The 21,198-nt window shown below is 49.2% G+C and overlaps 2 protein-coding genes and 1 long non-coding RNA gene across 4 annotated transcripts in view; 1 reads left to right on the top strand and 2 right to left on the bottom strand.

The window, feature by feature from the left end:
- LOC135395457 (uncharacterized) overlaps nucleotides 1-12,109 on the top strand; it is a 24,058-nt gene extending 11,949 nt beyond the window's left edge. Inside the window, exon 3 of the long non-coding RNA XR_010423097.1 lies at nucleotides 11,573-12,109. This is a non-coding gene — a long non-coding RNA (uncharacterized LOC135395457). The remainder of the gene's footprint in view (nucleotides 1-11,572) is intronic.
- LOC135395454 (uncharacterized) lies at nucleotides 159-2,469 on the bottom strand. Its single transcript, XM_064626652.1, has 3 exons — nucleotides 2,369-2,469; nucleotides 1,820-2,032; nucleotides 159-1,623 (listed from the first exon to the last, which is right to left on the bottom strand). Exons 2-3 carry the CDS (start codon nucleotides 1,850-1,852, stop codon nucleotides 742-744), a joined length of 915 nt encoding a protein of 304 aa, XP_064482722.1. The 5' UTR covers nucleotides 1,853-2,032; nucleotides 2,369-2,469; the 3' UTR covers nucleotides 159-741.
- LOC135395456 (uncharacterized) overlaps nucleotides 7,507-21,198 on the bottom strand; it is a 27,952-nt gene continuing 14,260 nt past the window's right edge. The window contains exons 3-5 of one of the 2 annotated variants that reach the window (XM_064626654.1): nucleotides 8,440-8,537; nucleotides 8,047-8,377; nucleotides 7,507-7,983 (exon numbers count right to left, since the gene is read on the bottom strand). In XM_064626654.1, coding sequence (XP_064482724.1) covers nucleotides 8,343-8,377; nucleotides 8,440-8,537 — 133 coding nt within the window. In that variant the 3' untranslated portion in view covers nucleotides 7,507-7,983; nucleotides 8,047-8,342. The remainder of the gene's footprint in view (nucleotides 7,984-8,046; nucleotides 8,378-8,439; nucleotides 8,538-21,198) is intronic. The other variant, XM_064626655.1, reaches the window with a different exon arrangement.

Below are 21,198 nucleotides of genomic sequence, written 5' to 3'. Positions count from 1 at the left end.
TCTCTGTACTGCATTGGTTTGGAGCATTTCTTATGGAGCAGCGTCTAACGTCTAACAAATCCCGCTTATGTACACTCAAAGGTTTTGGATTACAACGCCAGGTCATAGGGTTCCCGTGTCTATGCTATGCTCTAACAGAGACGTCTTACCGGGTTTTTCCGTGAAGATACTGTCGTACTGCCGAGTACTTGTTGAAGCTGACGGTGCTCCTCCTCAGGACCATGGAATGACCCTAAGACAGTCGGGAGTGCAGACGGTTCGGCGGAGACTGCTGCAGCTTGCTGTGCCGTGCAGTCGTCCGCTGCCGTGGCGAAGGGGAAGAACCCTGTCGAGCCGTGGTATACGTATCCTCCATTGGGCAGGTCCAGCGCCAACTTCTGCCGGATGATGAAATCCCTGCCCAGGATAACGGGCACTGCCAAGCTAGGAAGGTGAACAAAGCGCTGCTTTCGCCGTCTCTCATCGAAACGGAGCCAGGGCACAACTGCAGATTGTGCTGGAATGACGTCTTTGGAAGCACGACGGAGGGTGACATCAGTAGTCTGCAGAACTACTTGTCTTTGCAGGCAGTACCCGTAAACACAGTCGCCGATGAGGGAGAGTGTAGCTCCCGTGTCGATAAGGGCGATGTGGTTTCTGCCCAAAATGCGAACGGCGATGTTTGGTTCTCTGTCCTGAATGCCATTCCGAACAGAGGGAGCAAAAGGGGCTAATGCGTCTCCTTTGGTTGTGTTGCTGCTTTCAGAGCCAGCTTTTGCATGATGAAGTGCGCTGCTTGCGACCGTTCGTTCGCTCTTTCGGCAGATAGCCGACGTCGTTAAGCGAGCGTTCATGGACGTCGGCTGCGGCCGTTTCCCGTTGGCACATTACCGGTATTCGGCCCTCGGTGCGGGCAGTCCCGACGAAAATGTTCGGGGCTAACGCAATTCTAACAGCCGGCGGACCTTCGCGACTGCGGGCGCAGCAGACGCTGTCGTTCCCGCTGCCTGTCAGCGGTTTCGCCAGCTGAGTTGCCGGGTTGACCACGATAATTAGGCAGGTCGGGTCTGTCATGACCCGTTCTTGCGGGGATCGCCCTCTGTCCATGACGGAAGGGATCAATTGCTCGGCAGGATGGCACCGCAAAGGATAGCGGTGGTGCTCATCCTGTCCCACTGCAGGTAGGCGTTCGACCGAGGCTGATCCCGCTGAACACGCACAGCGTGGTTCTAACGCCAATTCAGGCGCGGCCGATATTCGCCTGGCCGATATTCGAGTTCGGCCAGGAGGTCGCCCTCTATGGTACGTACGAGCCACCTGCGCCAACGCTTCAGGGCTGTCAAAGCGATGGGCTCGAAGATAGGGCCGGAAGCGTGGGTGGTACTGACGGATAGCCCGTGCTACTTGCTGCTGCTCTGTAGCAGTTGGTTCTGCTCTGCTGTACAGGTCTTGCAGGGCCCGTACGAATTCTGCCAAGGTATCATCTGAATGCTGAGTACGCTTGTGCAGCTCCTCCACGACACGATATTCGTAATCGTAATCCGGGAGAAGGAATTCGTTTTTAAACCGCTGCTTTAAGTCCTGCAAGGACGTGAACCTCGACTGAAGCAGAAGCCAGCGGGCGGCGTCTCCTACCAAAGCAACCTGCAGAATGCGTTGGATCAGGACTTCCTCTGAGACTCCCATTCCGTTCTGATAGGCTATAAGGTCATCTAAGAAGTCGACAACTGACTTTTTATCGGTGTACCATGAAAAGGTAGGGACCGGTACCGTCAGTCGAAGGGGTGCTTGTGCCTGAGGCGGTCTGACGGCGGCACTGCAGATACCGTAGTCTACCTACCTTCGGATGCAGGCACGGCAGGTGCCTTCTCATCGTCGGGCGGTCCTCTCGGCCCCGTAGGCGCCGGGTACGTGTACGCTGGGTAGGGGAGTGTACCGGCCGCTCCTCCGAGTGGGACCGCTGGAGTACAGGGCCTTCGCTCCGCTCCGGGGGTTGTACCCGCGTGGCGGCGTATGGTCCATCCGCTTTAAGGGCTCGGATACCGGACGGCAACTACAATACTCAAACAAATAAAAATGAACAGCAAAGTGCTGCCCTGACAAAACAAGACACCCCGAAAAAATAAAAACAGAAAATGATCAAAGCAGCACAATCTGGCGGTATCACAACGAAAAAAAAAATCAGACACCAAAATGGAACAAAAATAAATAAACCGTGCTGCGTCTTCCACGTCATCGAACGAACCGGTTCGAGCCCCACCTCTGAGCGCCAGTTGTGGGAGCCTGTTCCCACTTTCGGGGGTAAAGCCCGTCCATTCGATCCCCGTGGAAGGCGAAACACAGAGACAACATCAAGATATGAAAAGAAACTAGTCATTTAATTACTCACCTGCTGTGAACAGACAATCTGTCTCTTCCGAGGCTACACACGGGATGTTCCACAAGCTCCACGAAGCCAGTAGTTCCAAGCACTGTCTCCGAGACCAGCCGTTCCAGGCCCTGTCCACGCTCTCACGCGCTCACGGTTTTTCATCCGTCAAAGCAAAGGCCCCTCCCACCGCGCGTGAGACCAGCACCTGACCCGACCTGACCCAAACATGGGCTTTGCCTGGTGCCATCTATGTGTGGTGGCCGTATTCACCACAAGCTCTATTACTCCATGTGATACTGTATATGTGCGGACCTGCTGCGCAAGAGTAGCAGCGGCACGTCATTCAGTGGCCTTGCTTAGACGATACAGAAAAGCGCAGATTTCGCTCCAGCAAAAGACGTCGACTTGTTTTTGATCAACGCAGCGAAACATTCTAGGCTAGAAAGGGGAATTCGTATGCTCCGGCCATGAGCGGTGTAGCATATCTGCTTCTTTGGCTGAATCATGGCCAGAACACTCGGCAGGACCGTTTTAGTGCAACAATGATGACACCCTTTGCAGTCGAAACCACTGTGCTTTTGACAATAACACAAATAAAGGTGGCGGTGGTGGTGCTGGTGAAAGGGCTCGCCGTTGTCGGCCTCACAGAGGTGGGCAACGTCACGACTGGGGGAACGTGCGTCCTCGGCCGACTTCTAAGGGAACTGTGCCCACATATGTCTGAAAGCGTCTGAGGAAAACCGAGAAAAAACCTCAGACAGAACAGCCGGCGCCGGGATTTGAACCCGGGTACCTACCAGTCTCGACGTGACATGGCCAGCACGCTAACCACTGAGGCACGCGAGCTGGTACACAACTAAAGAAAACAGCTACCGCTCGCTTACTTCTATTTGTCCTATCGCACTTCATGAAACAATCAACCAATATTTAAGTTTGTGCTGTTCAAATGCCAACTTCTTTTTCGCCTCAAGGTAGTCAAGAACGCGAGGTGCATGGCTTTCCTATATGGGTTACAAACTCCACAGTCATCGGATTGCATGGACGAGAGTTGGGTTGGGTGGGTTTGGGTTAGGGCTCGCCCCTCCTGTCGTGAGGAACTTCCGACGCCCCTGAACACCTCCATGAGGGGAAATTTTGGGGTCATGACGGCCCCCATAGAAAACTGCAACCAATGAAATGCGCCCAACCTTTGATTGACAGGTCGAGCCTCTTTTTTAGGCTCCTCCTAGTGGCCACGCTCCCCTTTAATACACGGCTCTGCTCGCATGGTTCCAATTCACACTACGTCCGCGTACGCGTACTGTCCGATGGCCCACTTAATCTGAAGGCATGTAACTGGGGTACGGTTGATATAATTGTGGAGACGATAAAATGGCGTAGATACAGGTTAGCTGGTGGACGAACTCCATAATGAAGGTGCCTGAGCTATGGACAGAAGACAGTGAAAATGCAACACGTTTGCGTTTTCTCATGCCTTCTGCCCGCTCCGGCACCTTCATTATGGAATTAGGGAGACTTTAGGAGTGCTGTCTCCTGCACTGCTACACTTCATATGATATTTCCAATATTTGCTAGCGTGGAGTCTGAAGCGTATGTGGTAACTCCCTAACCGCAACCCTAACTAACTAAAGAAAAACATTTTGGAAGGTTTTGCTAAAATACGGCAACGACACTTCTACCAGCGGCAGTGTAGCGGGAAGGAGGAGGCGGCATTGGGCGATGCCCAATCAAGTTAGCCTAGGTTACTTTATTAAGGTTACTTTACGTTATGTTTGTAGCGGACGCTGGACGACGACAACGATGGCCACGCGCATGGAGCACCCGCTTCTCAGTTCCACCGGCGCGGCCATGGAGATAGGCCACCGTCATCGCCTCTCCGTGGCATACCACCATCGCCGGTCGGGGCTCATGTAGAGGAAGACCATCGTCCTCTACATTTGGTGACCCGGACGAAGAACATCACGTCCGGAGCAATTCGGCCCTTCACCATCCCAAATTTGTGACGACACCGTCGAGCAGCACTACTTCCGGCACACACGGCCCGCCTTCACTCCTACCGCATCTCGGTACTCTTCACTCCTCTTCTCACGCTTCTCACTGCCGGCCGCGACACTCGAGCCTTGCGCTCACCTGCCGGTCGCGGCAGTCGCGGCAGCCGACGCCTTGGCACGCTTCAGCCCGTCTCGGCACCTCACTCACTCCACCTGGGACTCTCGAGCTTCGGCTCCCGTGCCGGTCGCGGCACCCCAGGACCACGCCACCGAGCGCCTCACTCTCTCTCGCTCGTCTCTACCTGACGGATCGCTGTTCCCGTCTTCATCTGTAAAATGCTGCCAACGTGTGCCGTGCCCCTGTTCGACAACACGTCACCACGTCTGCACGTCTACCACGGTCGCCCTCAACTGCAGCTTTTCCCAGACGCGTTACCTGGACTCCAGCTCTTGCGATGCGTCCGCAGCGCATCTGACGGCCGGGGGACCCCTGTAGCGGACGCTGGACGACGACAACGATGGCCACGCGCATGGAGCACCCGCTTCTCAGTTCCACCGGCGCGGCCATGGAGATAGGCCACCGTCTTCGCCTCTCCGTGGCATACCACCACCGCCGGTCGGGGCTCATGTAGAGGAAGACCATCGTCCTCTACAATGTTCGTGCCGCTTGCGTCACGGCTATGATATGAATTGAACTTGTGACGCGCTCTAGGCTATGCCACCAGCAGACAACGCCGCCGAAGTGTCGTTGCCGTAATTTATGCGAAGGTTCTTCGGGAAAGTGAAATCTCGAAAACAGATCAGTATGGGTGGAGGAATGACCTGGCGGCAAGAACACAAGTCCGCATACCTCCGCCCTCAAGTCCGCGCTCAAGAAGCGAAATGAGGAACGCGCATTTATGTTCACTCATACGTTAAATAATTTTCATGGGAACAAGCCTCCCTTACCGCAGCACCGTAGCCTTTTGCGATAACATCCCAGTAAACCACAAACGTCTGTTAGACGTACCAGAAATATCCAAACATCTAAGACCGAAGGGAACGTCTAATCAACATCTATTATACCTACAGTTAATACGTTGTAAACGGTGGAGGTCTATGGGGCGTTCATTGTACCCATGTTCTAGACTTCCTCTGTGCATCCATTTAGCAGGTGCAATGAACGTATAATGGATGGTACAAACTTGTGAGACGTTTACGAAACGTTGTTTTGATTATCAATTTAGTAGTAATTTTTACATGGTGCAAGAAAGCGAATCTATCATGTGAAAACGTGAGAAATTGGAGAACAAGTAAAAGCAAGTTTTTTCATAGTTCGCGTCCTGCTTTCTGCAAAGTATTTACGTAGCACTCTTCCACTAACACAGGAAACTTATCAGTTCGACAGCTCCACTGAGTAGGAAACATCATCATAGACAATATCCTGAATTACAAACACAATATTTGTCAGGAAGGAGTGTCAGAAACGTTAGCGACTAGTTTGAATCATTGCAGACGTACATATTAATTGCACAAAACGCATCCTCGTCACCGTAGTAAACGTTTCCGGTCTCCACTACACTTAACGAACATCCCGCAACTATCTGTAGTTTAGTATATGTTCCATGTTCCATAATTTCTAAGCATGATGGGAAGGCCAGACTTCCGGTTCACATCGAGCAGTCGACGCCTACACGATGGCTATGGCGGTGGACGCAAGCACACGAAAAAAAATGTTGAAAAGATTGGTAAGACAAACGATGTTCTTCAGAATATTATTGCTAGTTAACTTTCACGCAATAATGAGCATAATTTGAGCTTTATGAGACTGATATCATAAGCGACTTTTCTCTACGAGCGTGATACGAGTACACATCCTCAAAAACAAAGGAGAACGAAAGTTGTTCCCGTCGCCTAAACGGGAGCTTTCTTTTTTTAGTTAGATACGTCAGTAAATAAACTGCATAGTGCACTTCAATAAGGTGACAACAGGTGTAATAGCGACGCATTTGAACGAGAACCGTTTGTGCATGTACACACAGTACGCTAAGATAACTGCCCAACTTTCAGTATAGGGCATATGCGACAGTTCGTCTTAGTTGTACTTACTTGTTTGTTGTTTACTCGATCATTTGTTGCGGAGAAGACGCATTACTTGAAGAGATATGCGCTCACTTGTTATATTGCCTGCTTTTCTGCATTGTTACCGGATTATTCCTTTCTCGCAGTTTCTTTTTTTTTCTCTTTTTTTTTTGCGACCTTTAGCAAAGCATACGCACCACATCGTTGGCGGGGAATGTGGTAAACGTACTGATGCACGTTTTACCACAGCTTTACTGTTTACTTTCAGATATTACAAGGGAAGGTTATCATGACAGCAAGGCATTTGAACACTCGAAGGCCTATTTATTCAATCTACCATATAGAACAGCTATATGGAAGCACACAAATATTTGGAAACCTACTTTTATGTTAAAGCAGGTAATCTATAACATGACAACCGCCCTTTTTATGCAGTAGACTGCTGGAATACATACGGCGGTTTGGTTTCATAAGAGGATTGTTTTTAAGGCAAAGTGCACACTATCGCAGTGACAAGAACAAGAATCATCGTCACGAAAGGTGAAGTGAGCCCGTCTCAGCAGACTTTGTAATGAGATGTCTTCACATTACACTGCAAGACTCCGCTGCAATTGAATTTGCCACACAAGCGAAGGCTGAACTGTGGTATGCTCACTGAAGATGCATGGCCACAGCATCTGTGATGAAGGATCTATGCAAGAATTTGACCCTGTGGGCTAATGACCTTTCGAAACTTCCGCCCTTCGGTGTTCCCCCAAAGCGTGTTCGAGTGCGATTGCCACGAGCCAGTTCTCATTGAAGTGCAATGAAACGTCTGTCTAAACCATGATGGGGTTTTGAGATTGGTTCTATTACAAAGTTAAAGCACACTATCTATTCCTTCATGTGGACCAATGTGGTCTCATGCTGCACAAAGGATGCTAATTTTCTGAAACCAAACTGACAATATTTTTCTAAGCAAATTTTACCCTGTGTATTACTCAATGGATAACGAAGAAAACAAAGTGAACATTTTAATACCACAACAGTTTGTAGAATGTGCAATCGTGCTGATGACGATGGAGACAACCAATTGTAAACGTGTTCATAGACATTCTAGCTATTAAAGTTAGAACCTTTTATTTTTCACACATGATGCCTGATGTCACCGCTGACCTCACTCTAGTACACATATTAGAGCTGTTGTGAAACCTTGACCAACACACACTGGAAGGCATTATATAATCGAGGGCAGGGATCTGCAAATGTGTTGGTCTGTTGGCACAGTAGTAAGCCGCATCTTCATCAGGAACATGAGCAGCTGGAAGGGAAACGTTCCTTCAAGGAGATGGCAGGACTGCAACAACGGTGGTCAGGAGCAGAAGAAAAATTGTGTTTGCCACATCTGAGGAGAGTAAATTGGAGGAGACGGCAACGGAGGCAAATTTCTTTTCCCTCCACCCGCAAGGAAAAGAAACTACTCTCCCATTCTGCCAATGCCATTACAACCAGACAGCTTGCCTTCCAGGGACGAGTTTTGTTGCAGCTCCTTCAGAAGGGTGTTTTCTGATGCCATACTGCCTGACTGTGCCTGATTGTGAGCTGCAATAATCAGGATACAAGACAGTGATGGAGTTAGAGGGTAAAGTCTGAGTTAGGACTTACCTGTACCACACTTTTGGTTCACTGCTACACTTGCATAATCCCGTGTTCTTCCTATATCAGAGGCGACGGCGACGGTGGCCGCAACCCATTGCTCGTACTCTGTGCGGGTGTCCTGGTTAGGTACAACATTCTTCGCTTTTCAGTCTTCATGCTGTTGACACCTGCTTACAAGTGATATCCGCAACTAAACTCCAATAAAAGAAAGCAAAGGGATTTCATGTCGAAATAGGCGCCGTAACACGACACTCACGTTGCAGAGCTTTGACCTTACTTTCGTGATCGTTTAGTGAAACACTTTAGTCAACGTGAGAAAGTTCATTTATAGGGGAGCCTGCAAAATGTAACTCGATATAGTATATATCCACAAACAAGCAGCAGACAATGCGGTGTTACCTGTAACAAAAGTACTCTTCATACATCTTGCACGACGGGATGCATCCAAAGCATTCTCGTCATTTCTGTTTGTTGCCGCAGCCCACTGTAGCTGTCTCCTTGAGTTCCAAGGTATCAGAGAAACGTGAAAGCCCTTTTGTGTGAAATTGGAGCACCGAAACACAGAAAAATCAACAATTGCGGCACACAACGCAAGCGTTCGCTTACGTTGGATTCCGCTAAGATCAGAACCGGAACTGCAAAGCAGCATGGGGGTTCTCCGCATCTGACGTCACTACCGTCTCATTTTACCGGTCACCTATAGAGGCTACTGAGAAATGCCCAAGCTGTGTGGGACGGCCACGGGTACGCCATTTGCGCATTTCATGCACACAAAATAGCCGAAAAAGTATATTTGCAATCCGGTCTATATTGTCGTATGTTAATCCTGTAGGAACATCCATAGGACATATATTAGACGTCGCAATGCCTCACAAACACGTCCACTGAATGTGACAAATGTCCAACAGGTACATCCAGAGGACATGTATTTATACAGTTATGGACGAGCTTCCGACGATCCATAGTACATCCACGACCATCTTTATAATACACGACCATAACACTCGCCCGTTCGCCTATGGGACTTCCGTCCGCGGCTCGAGGAGCGGAAGTGCCGTATTTACGCGCAGAGCGCCCGCCAGGGGCGTCACTTGCCGTACCCAGAAGAGCGCCTGTTGCTCAGCTGTGTGCAATATGAGTGGTCCTTGTGGTTAATTATTCGTGCGTACATGTTTGTGTATTGTCGCAGGTTACCTACCTGCAGGGTACCTTGTGTGTTGGGCGTGTTATCATGCGTTTATGATTGTCAGACGCAAGCGCGTTCCGTGTTAACATACAGGGCAGTTACAGAGAATGGGCGAATGCGACCGTAAGAAGAAACTGTTCCTGGCAAAGAGATGACTGACACCAGTTACGACGTCCAAAAGAATGTTGTATAAGCAAGCACTTCAGTTTTGAATTAGCAGTTGCATGTTTTGTTTTCCCACTTATTGGTCCTTTTTTATTTCCGGTCTGCCATTACAATGCTCTGCTAACCTTTATTATACTGTTCGGATAGAAGCCACTTTGAAAACTTTTCTTGATGGTGGCTTTTCTGCGACGCTACTTTGTGGTGCCTTTATTGTGTTCCTTTTGCACTCGTGGGAGATGCAAGGCCGCGTAAACTTCGTGATCACTAAACATAGATACCGGTAGCCACGGTGCCACGTCTGAGAATTTAAAGTCTTCGGCCTTGAAATGCCGAGAACACGCTGTCGAGTAGTCTGTCGGAGGCAGGGATGAGCAGTATTTAAATACACTGTAATTAAAGTACTATTTCAAATATAAATACCACACGTATTTATATTTTGTATATAAATACAGAGTAGAAAAACCTATCTATAATTATATTTAAATATCAGTGTTGAGGTATTTATTCTTGTAAATACTTTATAAATACTCCTAAAATAAAAAATACAAATAATAATAATAATAAATAAAAATATATACTCCTCAAGATATACTGACACATGTCTTAAATATGCCGTGCACTCGACCTTTTGGGAAGAAGGGCGAATTTGGGGCGCAGTGTTTGAGGTAGCATGCAGGCGAAAAACGATTTTAGGTGGCGAGAGTTTTCCGCTGTTGGGGGGTTGGAGGCAATGGTCGCGGCTATTTCAATACTTTAATTTACGCGGCTATTTAATACTTTATATTTAAATACTCAAAAATTGTATTTATGCTAGTCCCTGGTCGGAGGCAACGGTTCATTAGTCGTTCTTTCAGAGAGAGATGCTTAAAAGGTACACACTGCCATCCGTAAAGTACACCGTATATGAAATGAAACAATCGCAATGAAGTTACTTGTGTCAGGACCCCGCGATATATTTCGAGCCACTTCTCCCGTAAGGCAGCATTTCAGCGTAACTCGTGGAAGGAAATACTTGAGTCCGACACGGCTTCCTTCGACTTGCAAAGCGGAACGGTGCAGTACACCATCACGTCTCACGTCTGACAAACCATGCACTGGAGAAAAACACTGCCCACCGCATGAAAACCAGCCAAAACCAAACGCGAATGATGGCAGCGACGGTATCCGCATAGCATGCGTCGTCTGCCGAGGGTCCCGTATTCAGCGCCACAAACGTGCGGCGGCCGCTTGGCGAAACTAAATCAGCGGCGCTGGGGCTATGCGCGAGTGTTATGGTCGTGTATTATACAGATGGTCGTGAGTACATCCATGGAACGTAATGTGGACATATCTGCATATCTACTAGACATCCCAAATGTCCACTGTGTACCATCCTGTGGATGTCCATTAGACGTTTTTGGTTTACTGTTTTGCTCCTACTGGAGCACACGAACAACGAGACGACTCGAGGTGTTCTCTGTCATCGAACAGCGCAGTTGACTTTGGTCTCATATGAAGGCTTGCTTGAGACTTACAAGACTTACTAAAACAAAACAAAATAATCACGTAGGTCTTTCCACGTTGGTTAATGTGGTGTCGCCACTGGGCGCAGTGACTAGATCGGTATCACCATCGTCATGAAAACATTCCGGAACTGGCAGTGGCCTGTGCAAGACACAACATTTTGGCGACGTGGTGAAAGACCTACATGACTTTTTTTTTAGAGTAAGTCTCGTGAGTCTCAAGTAAGCCTTCAGATGTGACCAAAGACCACTGCGCTGTTCGACGACAGAGAACACCTCGAGTCGTCTCGTTGTTCCTGTACTTTTACGAACAGCCACAAATGAGTTCTAGCACATTTTCTTAACGACCAGGACTGTTAGACGGTGATTGCTGTGCTGCTGTTCACGGTATTATAGTTTCGCTTCTGAACTTTTCGATCAGGAGTCGCTGTCTCTTTTGGCAGCACTTAGGGGGCTGCTTTCCACTTCACCGGCTTTCCGAAGAAGTCATATGGTGGCGTCCACGTTCCCACTGCCCCGACCCGACGGGAGCGTCAAAGCGACAGCACTAGTGCATGCTCTGCTCAGATCAGTTCTATATACGTGGAATCCAAACTAACATAACCTTCTAAATGACGCCAAATGCAGTCGTTTCGTGATTATGTACACTTTTCTCTGTTGCATTTTCATTTGTTTTCAGAGGACGAAGATTTGAACCCTAAGGCGGAAGACGAATTCTTGCTTCGTTTTTTGCGGGCCAACTGTTTGCACGTGAAGAAATCCGTGGTGACGGTCAAGCGATACTGCCGTGTGCGAGCGACCAAGAAAGATCTATTCACCAATCTCCTGCCATCAAAGATGAACTAAGTGTTTGCCAGCAACCCCGTCGGTGTTCTTTCCGAACGACATACCAGCGGGCACTTCATCATGATCATTCGCGCCGGAGCTTGGAACCCCGGCAAGATCAGCTTCGTCAGTGTATGTCCTGACGACTATCGCTCGTTTACAGTCGTCAGATGGTGCAAATATGGAATGACTTGTTGGTTGTCCTTCTTGCAGACTTTCGCTTTTAAGGGTGTAATAACGAATCGCATCTGGGTGTCTTGCAAGAAACAAATACATGAAAGATTCCGTGTGCCATATCAGAAGTCTTACCGTACCGGAAAACATAATTATTCGTGTTCCGCCGCTTTTGGAAACGTTATGCGCGTAGAACAAAATAAAAGGGCACAAGCGAGCTGGTGTACATTAGAGACTGGAAAATTTCCTTGAGTCCGAAGCAAACGAACACGGACGGGAAACACACAACTGAACGACACGAGACTCAAATTGAGTTTCGGCTCGACTCGACTTGAGTCTCGTGTCGTCCATGCAGTTGTGTGTTTCCCGTCATTGTTCGTTTTCCTCAGACTCAAGGAAAACGATTCCACTTGCGCGTACTACCCAGCGGTCATCCTTTTTAACTATACTGTTGTCCACAGGTATCCATGGAGCTAGAGGTCGCGCGGGCGCATTTATACCCGCGGATCCGCGCGGAAATCTGCGGTACATTGTAGCTTGCGAACAGAAATATAACGCTTTGAAATCCGCGCGGGTGGAACCGCAACTGACACAAAGAATCGAAAATGGTGTCGATGTGTGACGTCATTTGCATTGCTTTTAACAGCCTTCTATTGGACAATTCTGGACGACATAATGTTCCTGAGTGCATGGTTTGCAAGCTGAACAGTTGAGACACTTTTTAAGATAACGTAACGCAACGCCAGACAACCTTCGTTTGTTCGTAATGTAGATTTTTTTCTACAGATGTGATTACTGCGGATGTGGGATGTACTCAATATCCGCACAATTGCGGATAATGTCAGCGGTATCCGCGCTTACCTCTACTTATAGCAGCACCCCACCTCCGCACAGAAATGACGACGGAAAAGTAGTTCGGCTATCGCGAGGGTCTGTGAACGGCCGTCATGTAACGCAAATGTCTAACGCCCACTCTTTAAAAACAGAACTTCACCGCATAACAAGGTCACGGCCAACTTTCGTTCAGAATGACATTCAATTTCCTGATTTGTTGAAAATGAGAGGCGTACGCCTTTTCGTGACATCTATGCAGTTATGTTAATTGCCACAAAAATTTCCTTCGTTCGGGCGACATTTTTGGTGCGCTTTGCTGTGTGTCGTCGTTTTTGCGTCTTGTCTTTAGCAGTGTTCTACCCGCTACCAAAACGAAGTAACGGAATACCGGTACCCGCTATTCCACAAAAAAAGTAGCGCAACACTAGCGTCGCTACAAATTTTTATAAGTCTGGGGAAATATTCTGACGGAATCTTCTGAGTCGGAAGACTTCTGAGGCTTTGCTTAACTGCTCCAAACAATAAACTTGCAAAACACAGTCTGAAATATGCTATCGACACACTAGTTCTGCAACTCGTCGTGTGACCGAAAAACTAGCTTCATATAGCCTATATTATGCTATATGTTATAAATACACACATAATAACACAAATTATATACCTATGTTGTGACTGACACGACAAACAGGTCAGGAGAGGAAGTAGCCTTTTTAATGTATCGGTGGTCCTAAAGCCAGGGCCGAACTAACTGCTCTGAACCGACGGCGCGGGACGAGAGTTGGCAATGGTGCTGCCACATCACTCCTCCTCCCCCATAGAAGAGGGAAAAAAAAACGTCAGAAGCCTGGGCGATAAGAACGGCGTAGAATGGGGCTCCAGTTTTGGGAGGAACGAGAGCAGGGGTAGTAGCCGTTGCGACGCTTTGCGGATGGGTGGGGGTGTCAGGGCGCAGGTCACCTGGCAGGGTGAAAGTGGCCAGTGACGACGCGTCGACGTGGGCCGGTTTGAGACGGTCGAGAGCTACTGTGTCCGGGCGGCCCTGGATGGACAGTCGGTACCACTTAGGGTGCCGTTCCAGGACGAGGTAGGGGCCGTCGTAGTGTGGTTGCAATGCGCGTCGGACGGAGTCGCGCCGAACGAAAACGTGCGTTGACGTCGCGAGGTCCGGTGCGACGAACGTATGGCTTCGAAGATGACGGCGGGTCGGGGAGGGCCGGATTCGGGACATGGTCGCACGAAGCTTTGCAAGAAAAGAAGACGCATCCGACAGATCGGGAGAAGCGGCAGGCTCGAAGAATTCGGATGGAAGCCGAAGTAGAGTGCCGTACACAAGCTCCGCGCTGGAGGTACCCAGGTCTTGCTTGAAGGCGGTGCGGATTCCGAGAAGGGCAGTTGGCAGGGCATCGAACCAGGATGCGCGGTCTTGAGTACACGAGAGCGGCCTTCAGATGACGATGAAAACGTTCGACTAAGCCATTTGCTTGCGGATGGTAAGCGGTAGTTCGTATGCGATGTGTTCCCAGAAGGTGCAGGAGGTCCGCGAAGAGGTGGGATTCGAACTGTCGTCCACGGTCAGTAGAAATGGTAGCTGGCACGCCGAAGCGGGCTACCCAACCGTGGAGAAATGCTCTTGCGACAGTCTCAGCTCTGATGTCGATGATGGGTATTGCTTCCGGCCATCGGGAGAAGCGATCGACGCACGTCAGGATGTACGAGTGGCCGCGTGATGGTTGTAGAGGTCTTACGATGTCAATATGGACATGAGAAAAGCGGGCATCGGGAAGAGGGAAAGCGGTGAAAGGCGTTGTGGTGTGCCGCTGCACCTTGACACGCTGGCAGATGAGACACTAGCGGGCCCAAGCCCGCACGTCGGCATTCATGGCCGGCCACACGAAGCGTGCGGTGATGAGCTTTTGGGACGCGTGAATTCCAGGGTGGGTGAGGTAATGAATGCTGTCGAAAATTTGCCGTCTGAAGGATGATGGAACGAAAGGTCTTTCTCTACCAGCTGAGGTATCGCAGATCAACTTGCGGGGGGAACCGTGAAGTGGGACTTCCGCAAAAGAAAGGGACGTGGAAGAGCTGCGAAGCTGGCGAAGTTCTTCATCAGATTCTTGCTCCTCAGCCATTCGGACGTAATCAATGTCCAGACGAGGAAGCGAGGTAGCATTGACGTCCATTCGAGAAAGTGCATCGGCAACTGGGTTGTCCGCGCCCTTGACATGACGGATGTCGACGGTGAATTCGCTGATGAAAGAGAGTTGCCGGGCCTCTCGGGGTGTATATCCGTTTGCTCCTTTGGAGAGAAAGGCGAAAGTGAGCGGCTTGTGGTCCGTGAGGACGTGAAAGGGCCGGCCTTCCAAAAAGTAGCGGAAGTGACGGATGGCGAGATAAACCGCTAGCAGCTCACGGCCGAAAGTGCTGTAGCGAGCCTGCTGCGGCGAAAGCTTCTGTGAGAAAAAGGCAAGTGGCTTCCATTGGTTGTCCACGAACTGTTGCAGAACGCCGCCGACAGCAATGTCCGAGGCATCAACCATAACGTTGGTGGGAGCGCCGTGCTTCGGGAACATCAGCACTGAGGCATCTGCCAACGCTTCTTTCACCTTGACGAAAGCAGCGTTAGCGTCCTGGGACCAAGAAAAAACAGCACTTTTCTTCTGAGGCGTTCGCAGCATATCCGTCAGAGGTCGTAACGCGTGGGCGCATGATGGGATGAAACGCCGGTAAAAATTAATCATCCCCAAGAATTCTCGCGGTTGGCGGAAAGACGTTGGCGCTGGGAAATTCCGTTCGGCTTCAACCTTCTTGTCCAGGGGACGAATACCTTCGCTGGTGATGAGGTGGCCGAGGAACTCCAGGGATGCCTTGCCGAATTCACATTTAGCTGCATTGATGACGATTCCGTACTTCTCCAGCCGAGAGAAAACTGCGCGGAGATGAGTCTCGTGTTCTTCCGGTGAAGTACTGGCAACCAGTATGTCATCAATATAGGCGAACGCAAATGGAAGTCCTCGCAAAACCTGATCTATGAAACGCTGAAAGGTTTGCGCAGCGTTACGTAGACCGAAGGGCATCCGAAGGTATTCAAACATACCGAAGGGTGTTACAATGGCAGTTTTCGGGATGTGTGAGGGCTCGACCGGAATTTGATGATATGCCTTGACGAGGTCTATCTTGGAGAAAAGGCATGTTCCGTGCAGATTACAGGCAAAATCGTGAATGTGCGGAATGGGGTACCGGTCAGGGATGGTAACTTTGTTCAGCGCCCGGTAATCCCCACAGGGCCTCCAGTCGCCCGTCTTTTTCGGCACCATGTGCAGTGCAGACGACCAGTCGCTAGAGGAAGGACGAACAATAGCGAGTTGGAGCATATGCTCAAATTCCTTTTTTGCGATAGCGAGGCGCTCTGGTGCGAGACGACGAGGTCGAGCGTGCACGGGAGGTCCAGTGGTCTCGATGAAATGAGTCACACTATGGCCAATTGGATGTTCTGTGTTGCACGGCCGCAGGAGAGATGTGAACTCCAGTAGGATACCATCGTATCGGTTGGAGGGACTCTTGAAGAGAGAGACACGATTGGGAACTTCTTGATGGCACGGGAGTCCGTTGACGTGAAGCTTGGTCTCTGCGTCCCACAACACTCGCTTCTTCATGTTGACCAAGAGGCCAAAGTGGCCCAGGAAGTCCGCTCCCAGAATGGGGTACTGGAGGTCGGCAACCAAGAACACCCAAGCAAAAGTCCTTCGAAGTCCGAGGTTCAAAGTAAGGGAGTGCTCTCCGTACGTAGCAATGGTAGCTCCGTACGTTCATCCTACCGAAAAAATTCTGTGCCGCAAAGGTTCAGAAGTCGTCCAGATCACGTCCGGGTCACCAGTTGTTGTGACTGACACGACAAACAGGTCAGGAGAGGAAGTAGCCTTTTTAATGTATCGGTGGTCCTAAAGCCAGGGCCGAACTAACTGCTCTCGCGCCGGTGGCGCGTAGCTTGAACCGACGGCGCGGGACGAGAGTTGGCAATGGTGCTGCCACACCTAAATACCAATTACTATAGTACCAGTTACAATATTCCTAAATATTCGATTGCACTTAGTTTATGAGAGTTGGTGAAATTGAGGAAGGTCGTCGCATGAGACTGCCTCATTTACAAGTATCTAAAAGGAATAACAAGAACACTTTGTGCTTCGCCATTATCTCGCTTTTTTTCTCTTGTGTTCCACGCCTTCCATATTATGGAAAGTAGCGGTAGCGGAGAAAGGGTCCGCCACTATCCATATTTGTAGCGGAAGTTTTCGGTTCCCGTCACACCGGTAAAGTTGTGTGCCTGGCAGCGATGGTAGCCCGTAGTGTAAGATACCGATGGCGTTTACGCGGTTGCGTTCGCAATAACGTTCAGTGATGGCATTTGTGTAAGATATATTTTCCGTCGGTGTAGTTTCCGTTACTGAAATTGAAATGTAGCGGGATATCGCTACTCCACTCCTGAAAAAAGTAGCTACCATTGCATTGCAGTGGCAAGCACTCCGCTTGTCCCATCCTACAGTTTGCAAACACGAAGTAGCAAATACGGTAGCGGCGCCACTAGTGCCGCTATGCACAACACTGGTCTTTAGAGCTTTCACTTTCAGTGTCCCAAAAAGGCGTGCGCGCTACTCTCTGCTCGAATCAGAAGCGATGACTGCAGTAATTTCCCCAGCATACCCACCGCCCCCGTAACACCTCTCCAGAAATCTACCTCCGAAATACGTACCTACTAGAAAGACCCGGGAATTGGCCAGGAAATTCCTGAAAACACCAGCGAATGTCTTTAACGGATCGAGTGCGAAGACAGGGACGCGCAGCAGACGAGCACACGGCACTCACTACCAACACTTTTATTCGGAATTGATACACCCTTGAAAACATATAAATTGCTCCTCTCCCTCCTATGCACGTCAGCACAAACCGTGGGTCATCAGTCATCACTTGCCAACGTCCTTCAGTAATTTATATTCTTTTGTAGACAGAGCTACCGACTCCGAAGTTATGCAATTATCTGTCTCTTGATTGATAGGGACCACTTCCGCAAACTCCCTGCATACCTTGTCATTTGTTCTAAATTCTATCTCGGAGCTCGGCAGAAGAAAGAAAGATGCACTTTTCGACGTGGTTCTGCCCTGCGTGACCTTTGGCCAGTTGTCCACGAATTCCCAAAAATCCGCGCCAAACTGTAAAGCGGGCTTCACCTAATCCACTAAGGCATTGCGTGAAGTCTACCCCTACCTTGCCCATAGGCGCCATGTATTTGGAACACGTTTTTACAAATAATTCCGTTTCTATCCATGTAATTGATATGCACTCGAGGAATTGGTGAGTATTCTATAAAATGAACAATTTCACCAAATTAGGACATTATATGAACAGTTGTCTTGGTTCCATGGGGGGGCTACTGAAATACATGTATCTCTATGAAGAAATGCTGTCCCACCAGGAACCAATATATATTTCTCCACGAACAAATAACTTTGCAGGTTTGTAATTGAATGCCTGCAGTATAAGCTCACGCTCAAGCAACAACGCTCTTGTATATATTTCAGGGCACGCGGAACTCCGTGGAACCATTATTTCTGCTCACGCAACCAGGTGCCATTTTTTTCCGAACCCCAACAAACCTACATGGAGGTTTTAGAGAGACTATCCCATCGTCACGCGAGTTGTTGTTGTTGTTCCGCTTACAGTGGATGTGATACACTTAATGCCTTTGTTAGGGTTATGCTTCGGATGCATGAACATCATACTGCTCATATGAAAGGTTACGTCACCTAAGAACATCCCTGATTCCACCTTAGCAACACATCTAACAGAACGTCAAAATTGTGAGCCTGGGGAGAAACATGTGTTATTACCGTACACACCGTAACAAAAACAATCTTTTCTGGGAGCCTTCGTGGTTGTGTTTTTTTACGTGTCTTGCCCATCGCTCAGGCTTGCCTATCATGGAATTTTCTGGGAGGCTCTCGCCATTGAGACCTATGGACATTGTGTTAGTGGGGCGTCGGGTAGCAGCTCATATCCTCCAAGCGCCCATTACCATCGACGTCCCAAATCAATCAAAAGCTCATTTACTCTGAAAAAATATTCGGAGGTTCTGTGCTTGCGGCTGTTCTGGACACGCGGGTGGCAGTGACCCATATCCCCCAAATGATCTTTTCATCCAAGCGTCCAGAACCACCGAAAGCGGGATACTTGAAAGGACACGAATCCCCCGTTTAACAGGGAAAGGAGGAAGGGTGAGCGGTTCCTAAGTGTGTGGGAATCCAATGTACAGCTCGAAGCGGCGTTAACTGGAACGCCACTTCGACTGGCGGAGCTAAAGTCTGGGAGAGGGCAACCTAGCGGCTCTTACGAGAAATAACGGCAAATAGTGTTTCGACTGTCCCACTGTTGCTGCGGGAGTGTCCGCCTTGCCATGAGCTGTTGACTCGGCATTACCCTCAGCTGTGGCTATCATCGCGATGTTTGTTTGTGTTTGCGGCAATTATGTGAAGATGTATGCCTGCTCATATCGCACGGATGCGATTACTTTATCTCATTGATACACGCGAATGTGGTCGCGTTCGCTCAGTGGGGCATTTCCAGATTTGTGATGAAACATATGAGGATGCACGGAGTCTAGTGCCAAATTTATTGGATTTAGTGTCCACCCTTGGTGTGTTAATGAGATAACAGCGCCGCATCCGCGTGATATCGGTCAGCATGCAGCTTTACATAATCGCCTCAAACCCAAACAAACGTCGCGATGATAACGAAAGTTGAGGGTAATGACGAGTCCACAACTCATGCCAAGGCGGACACCCTCGCGGCATGATAGCGAATTGGGGTGGTCATTTCGTGGCAGCTTTTTTTTTTCGGATGCCGAGCAGTCATGTTCGCTTGGTCGAAGCAAAGCAATCTCGCATGTTCGCGTGGCGCTCCCTGAGCGCCCAGAATTTGCCAGCTAGCACTTTTTCCGCGCGGTCTCGAAACGATCGAGCAGCGGGTTGCCCAACTATAACCGGTGTCATCAAATCCGCACTGCAGCGGAGACGAGTGTCCTCATTGGCCAGCACGTCGAAGTTCACGTAATTTAGCAGACGACGGAACCCGAAGACGGGAGACCTCGATGCCCCTAGCTTGATCCAAGTGTACGAACTCTGCCCTGATTCAAAAGGGATGAGGCGAGCCTGATCCTGATCCTAAAACCGCTAGATCCCTGGCACTCCTGTTCGGTTGGTTACTGTCACGTGATCCAGATCGGGAGCCGACCAAGCAATTCCCGAGCGCTATGCCGTGTTGCCATAAAATGACCAAAAGGAATTCGCTGTAAGTATGACAGTCGAAACATTAATTCCCTGTATTTCTCCTAAGCGCCGCTAGGGAGGGTGGCTCTCTTCCTGATTCGGCGGTCCAAGTCGCGTTCCAGTGAACTCTGCCTCGAGCTGTACTTCCTGCAACTCACCAGAGATGGTCACGTGACCCTAGCCGTCACGTTTGGGTTTGGGACCAGCGGGTTTGGCTAAAGTTTCGTCATCTAAGCTATCTTTGGGGTCTTGTATATCTCGATCTATTTCGCTTATCCAAATGCACCTGGGATTCTAATACTACAGGTATAGAAGTGTCATTGTTGAAATTATCCCGGTTCTGCATTAAAACCGTTCCCTGCGTCGGCGCGCTTCCTCAAATTTTCGCGTGGAGCGGCCGTCATCACCGGGTGCGGTATTTCTATCGTGGTTACGACCCGTAAGCTATTTAATTTCTCAACATGATTTCTCGGATTCTAATAAAACAGGTAAGGAGGTAACATGGTGGAAGGTTTCCTTCCGCGTAGAAATCTTTTCGTTCCCTGCGTCAGCGGGTTTGGCTAAAGTTTCGTCGTCTCGGCTAACTTGGGGGTCTTATGTAGGCTTTTTAAAATTACATCGATGTTAATGAACAATAAAAGCTGCACGCCATCCAATAAAAGCGATTACATTCGCTACAACGGTTGCTTTGAGTGTATCGCCTCCGTTCTGCTCCTGTCTCTCTTTCTTTCTGTGTATCTCTCTCTCTCTCTCTTTCTTCTTCTTTTTTCTTTATTCAGTGCACCACAGACAACACGATTTCTTGTAGATAGGTCGGGAAAATGGCACGCTACCTTCTGTATTAGTACCAATGAAATAAAATGCGCGCCTTAGATAATTATTCGCTGATACAACACAAGAAGACAACGACCTCCGACTACCATCAACCTGGACACCAAATCACGGCCGAGAACCCGTATTAGACCTGTACATTAAACAAGAAAGCAACGACATCCTTCGGGGTATTTACCAAAGCTCGCGTGGTCACAACCGCACTAAAACACAGCGTGACATCATCAAAGCGCAAGCTGACAGAGATGATATCATTATCAAGCCCGCAGATAAGGGTGGGAGTATCGTCATCTGGCCCACAGATAAATATAATTCTGAAGCTCAT

This window comes from Ornithodoros turicata, chromosome 5, assembly GCF_037126465.1.
Source record: "Ornithodoros turicata isolate Travis chromosome 5, ASM3712646v1, whole genome shotgun sequence".
NCBI classification, from domain to species: Eukaryota; Metazoa; Arthropoda; class Arachnida; order Ixodida; family Argasidae; genus Ornithodoros; species Ornithodoros turicata.
The sequence above is the reverse complement of the archived record's forward strand: the minus strand, read 5'-3'. Positions and strand labels throughout refer to the sequence as shown.

Excerpts from the sequence above, each read along its gene's own strand:
- LOC135395454 (XM_064626652.1), bottom strand. The coding sequence starts at position 1,852 with ATGAGAAGGCACCTGCCGTGCCTGCATCCGAAG. Across the intron at positions 1,624-1,819 it reads TGCCGTGCCTGCATCCGAAG|GTTGCTTTGGTAGGAGACGC; the intron begins GTAGGTAGACTA and ends CGCATTCTGCAG.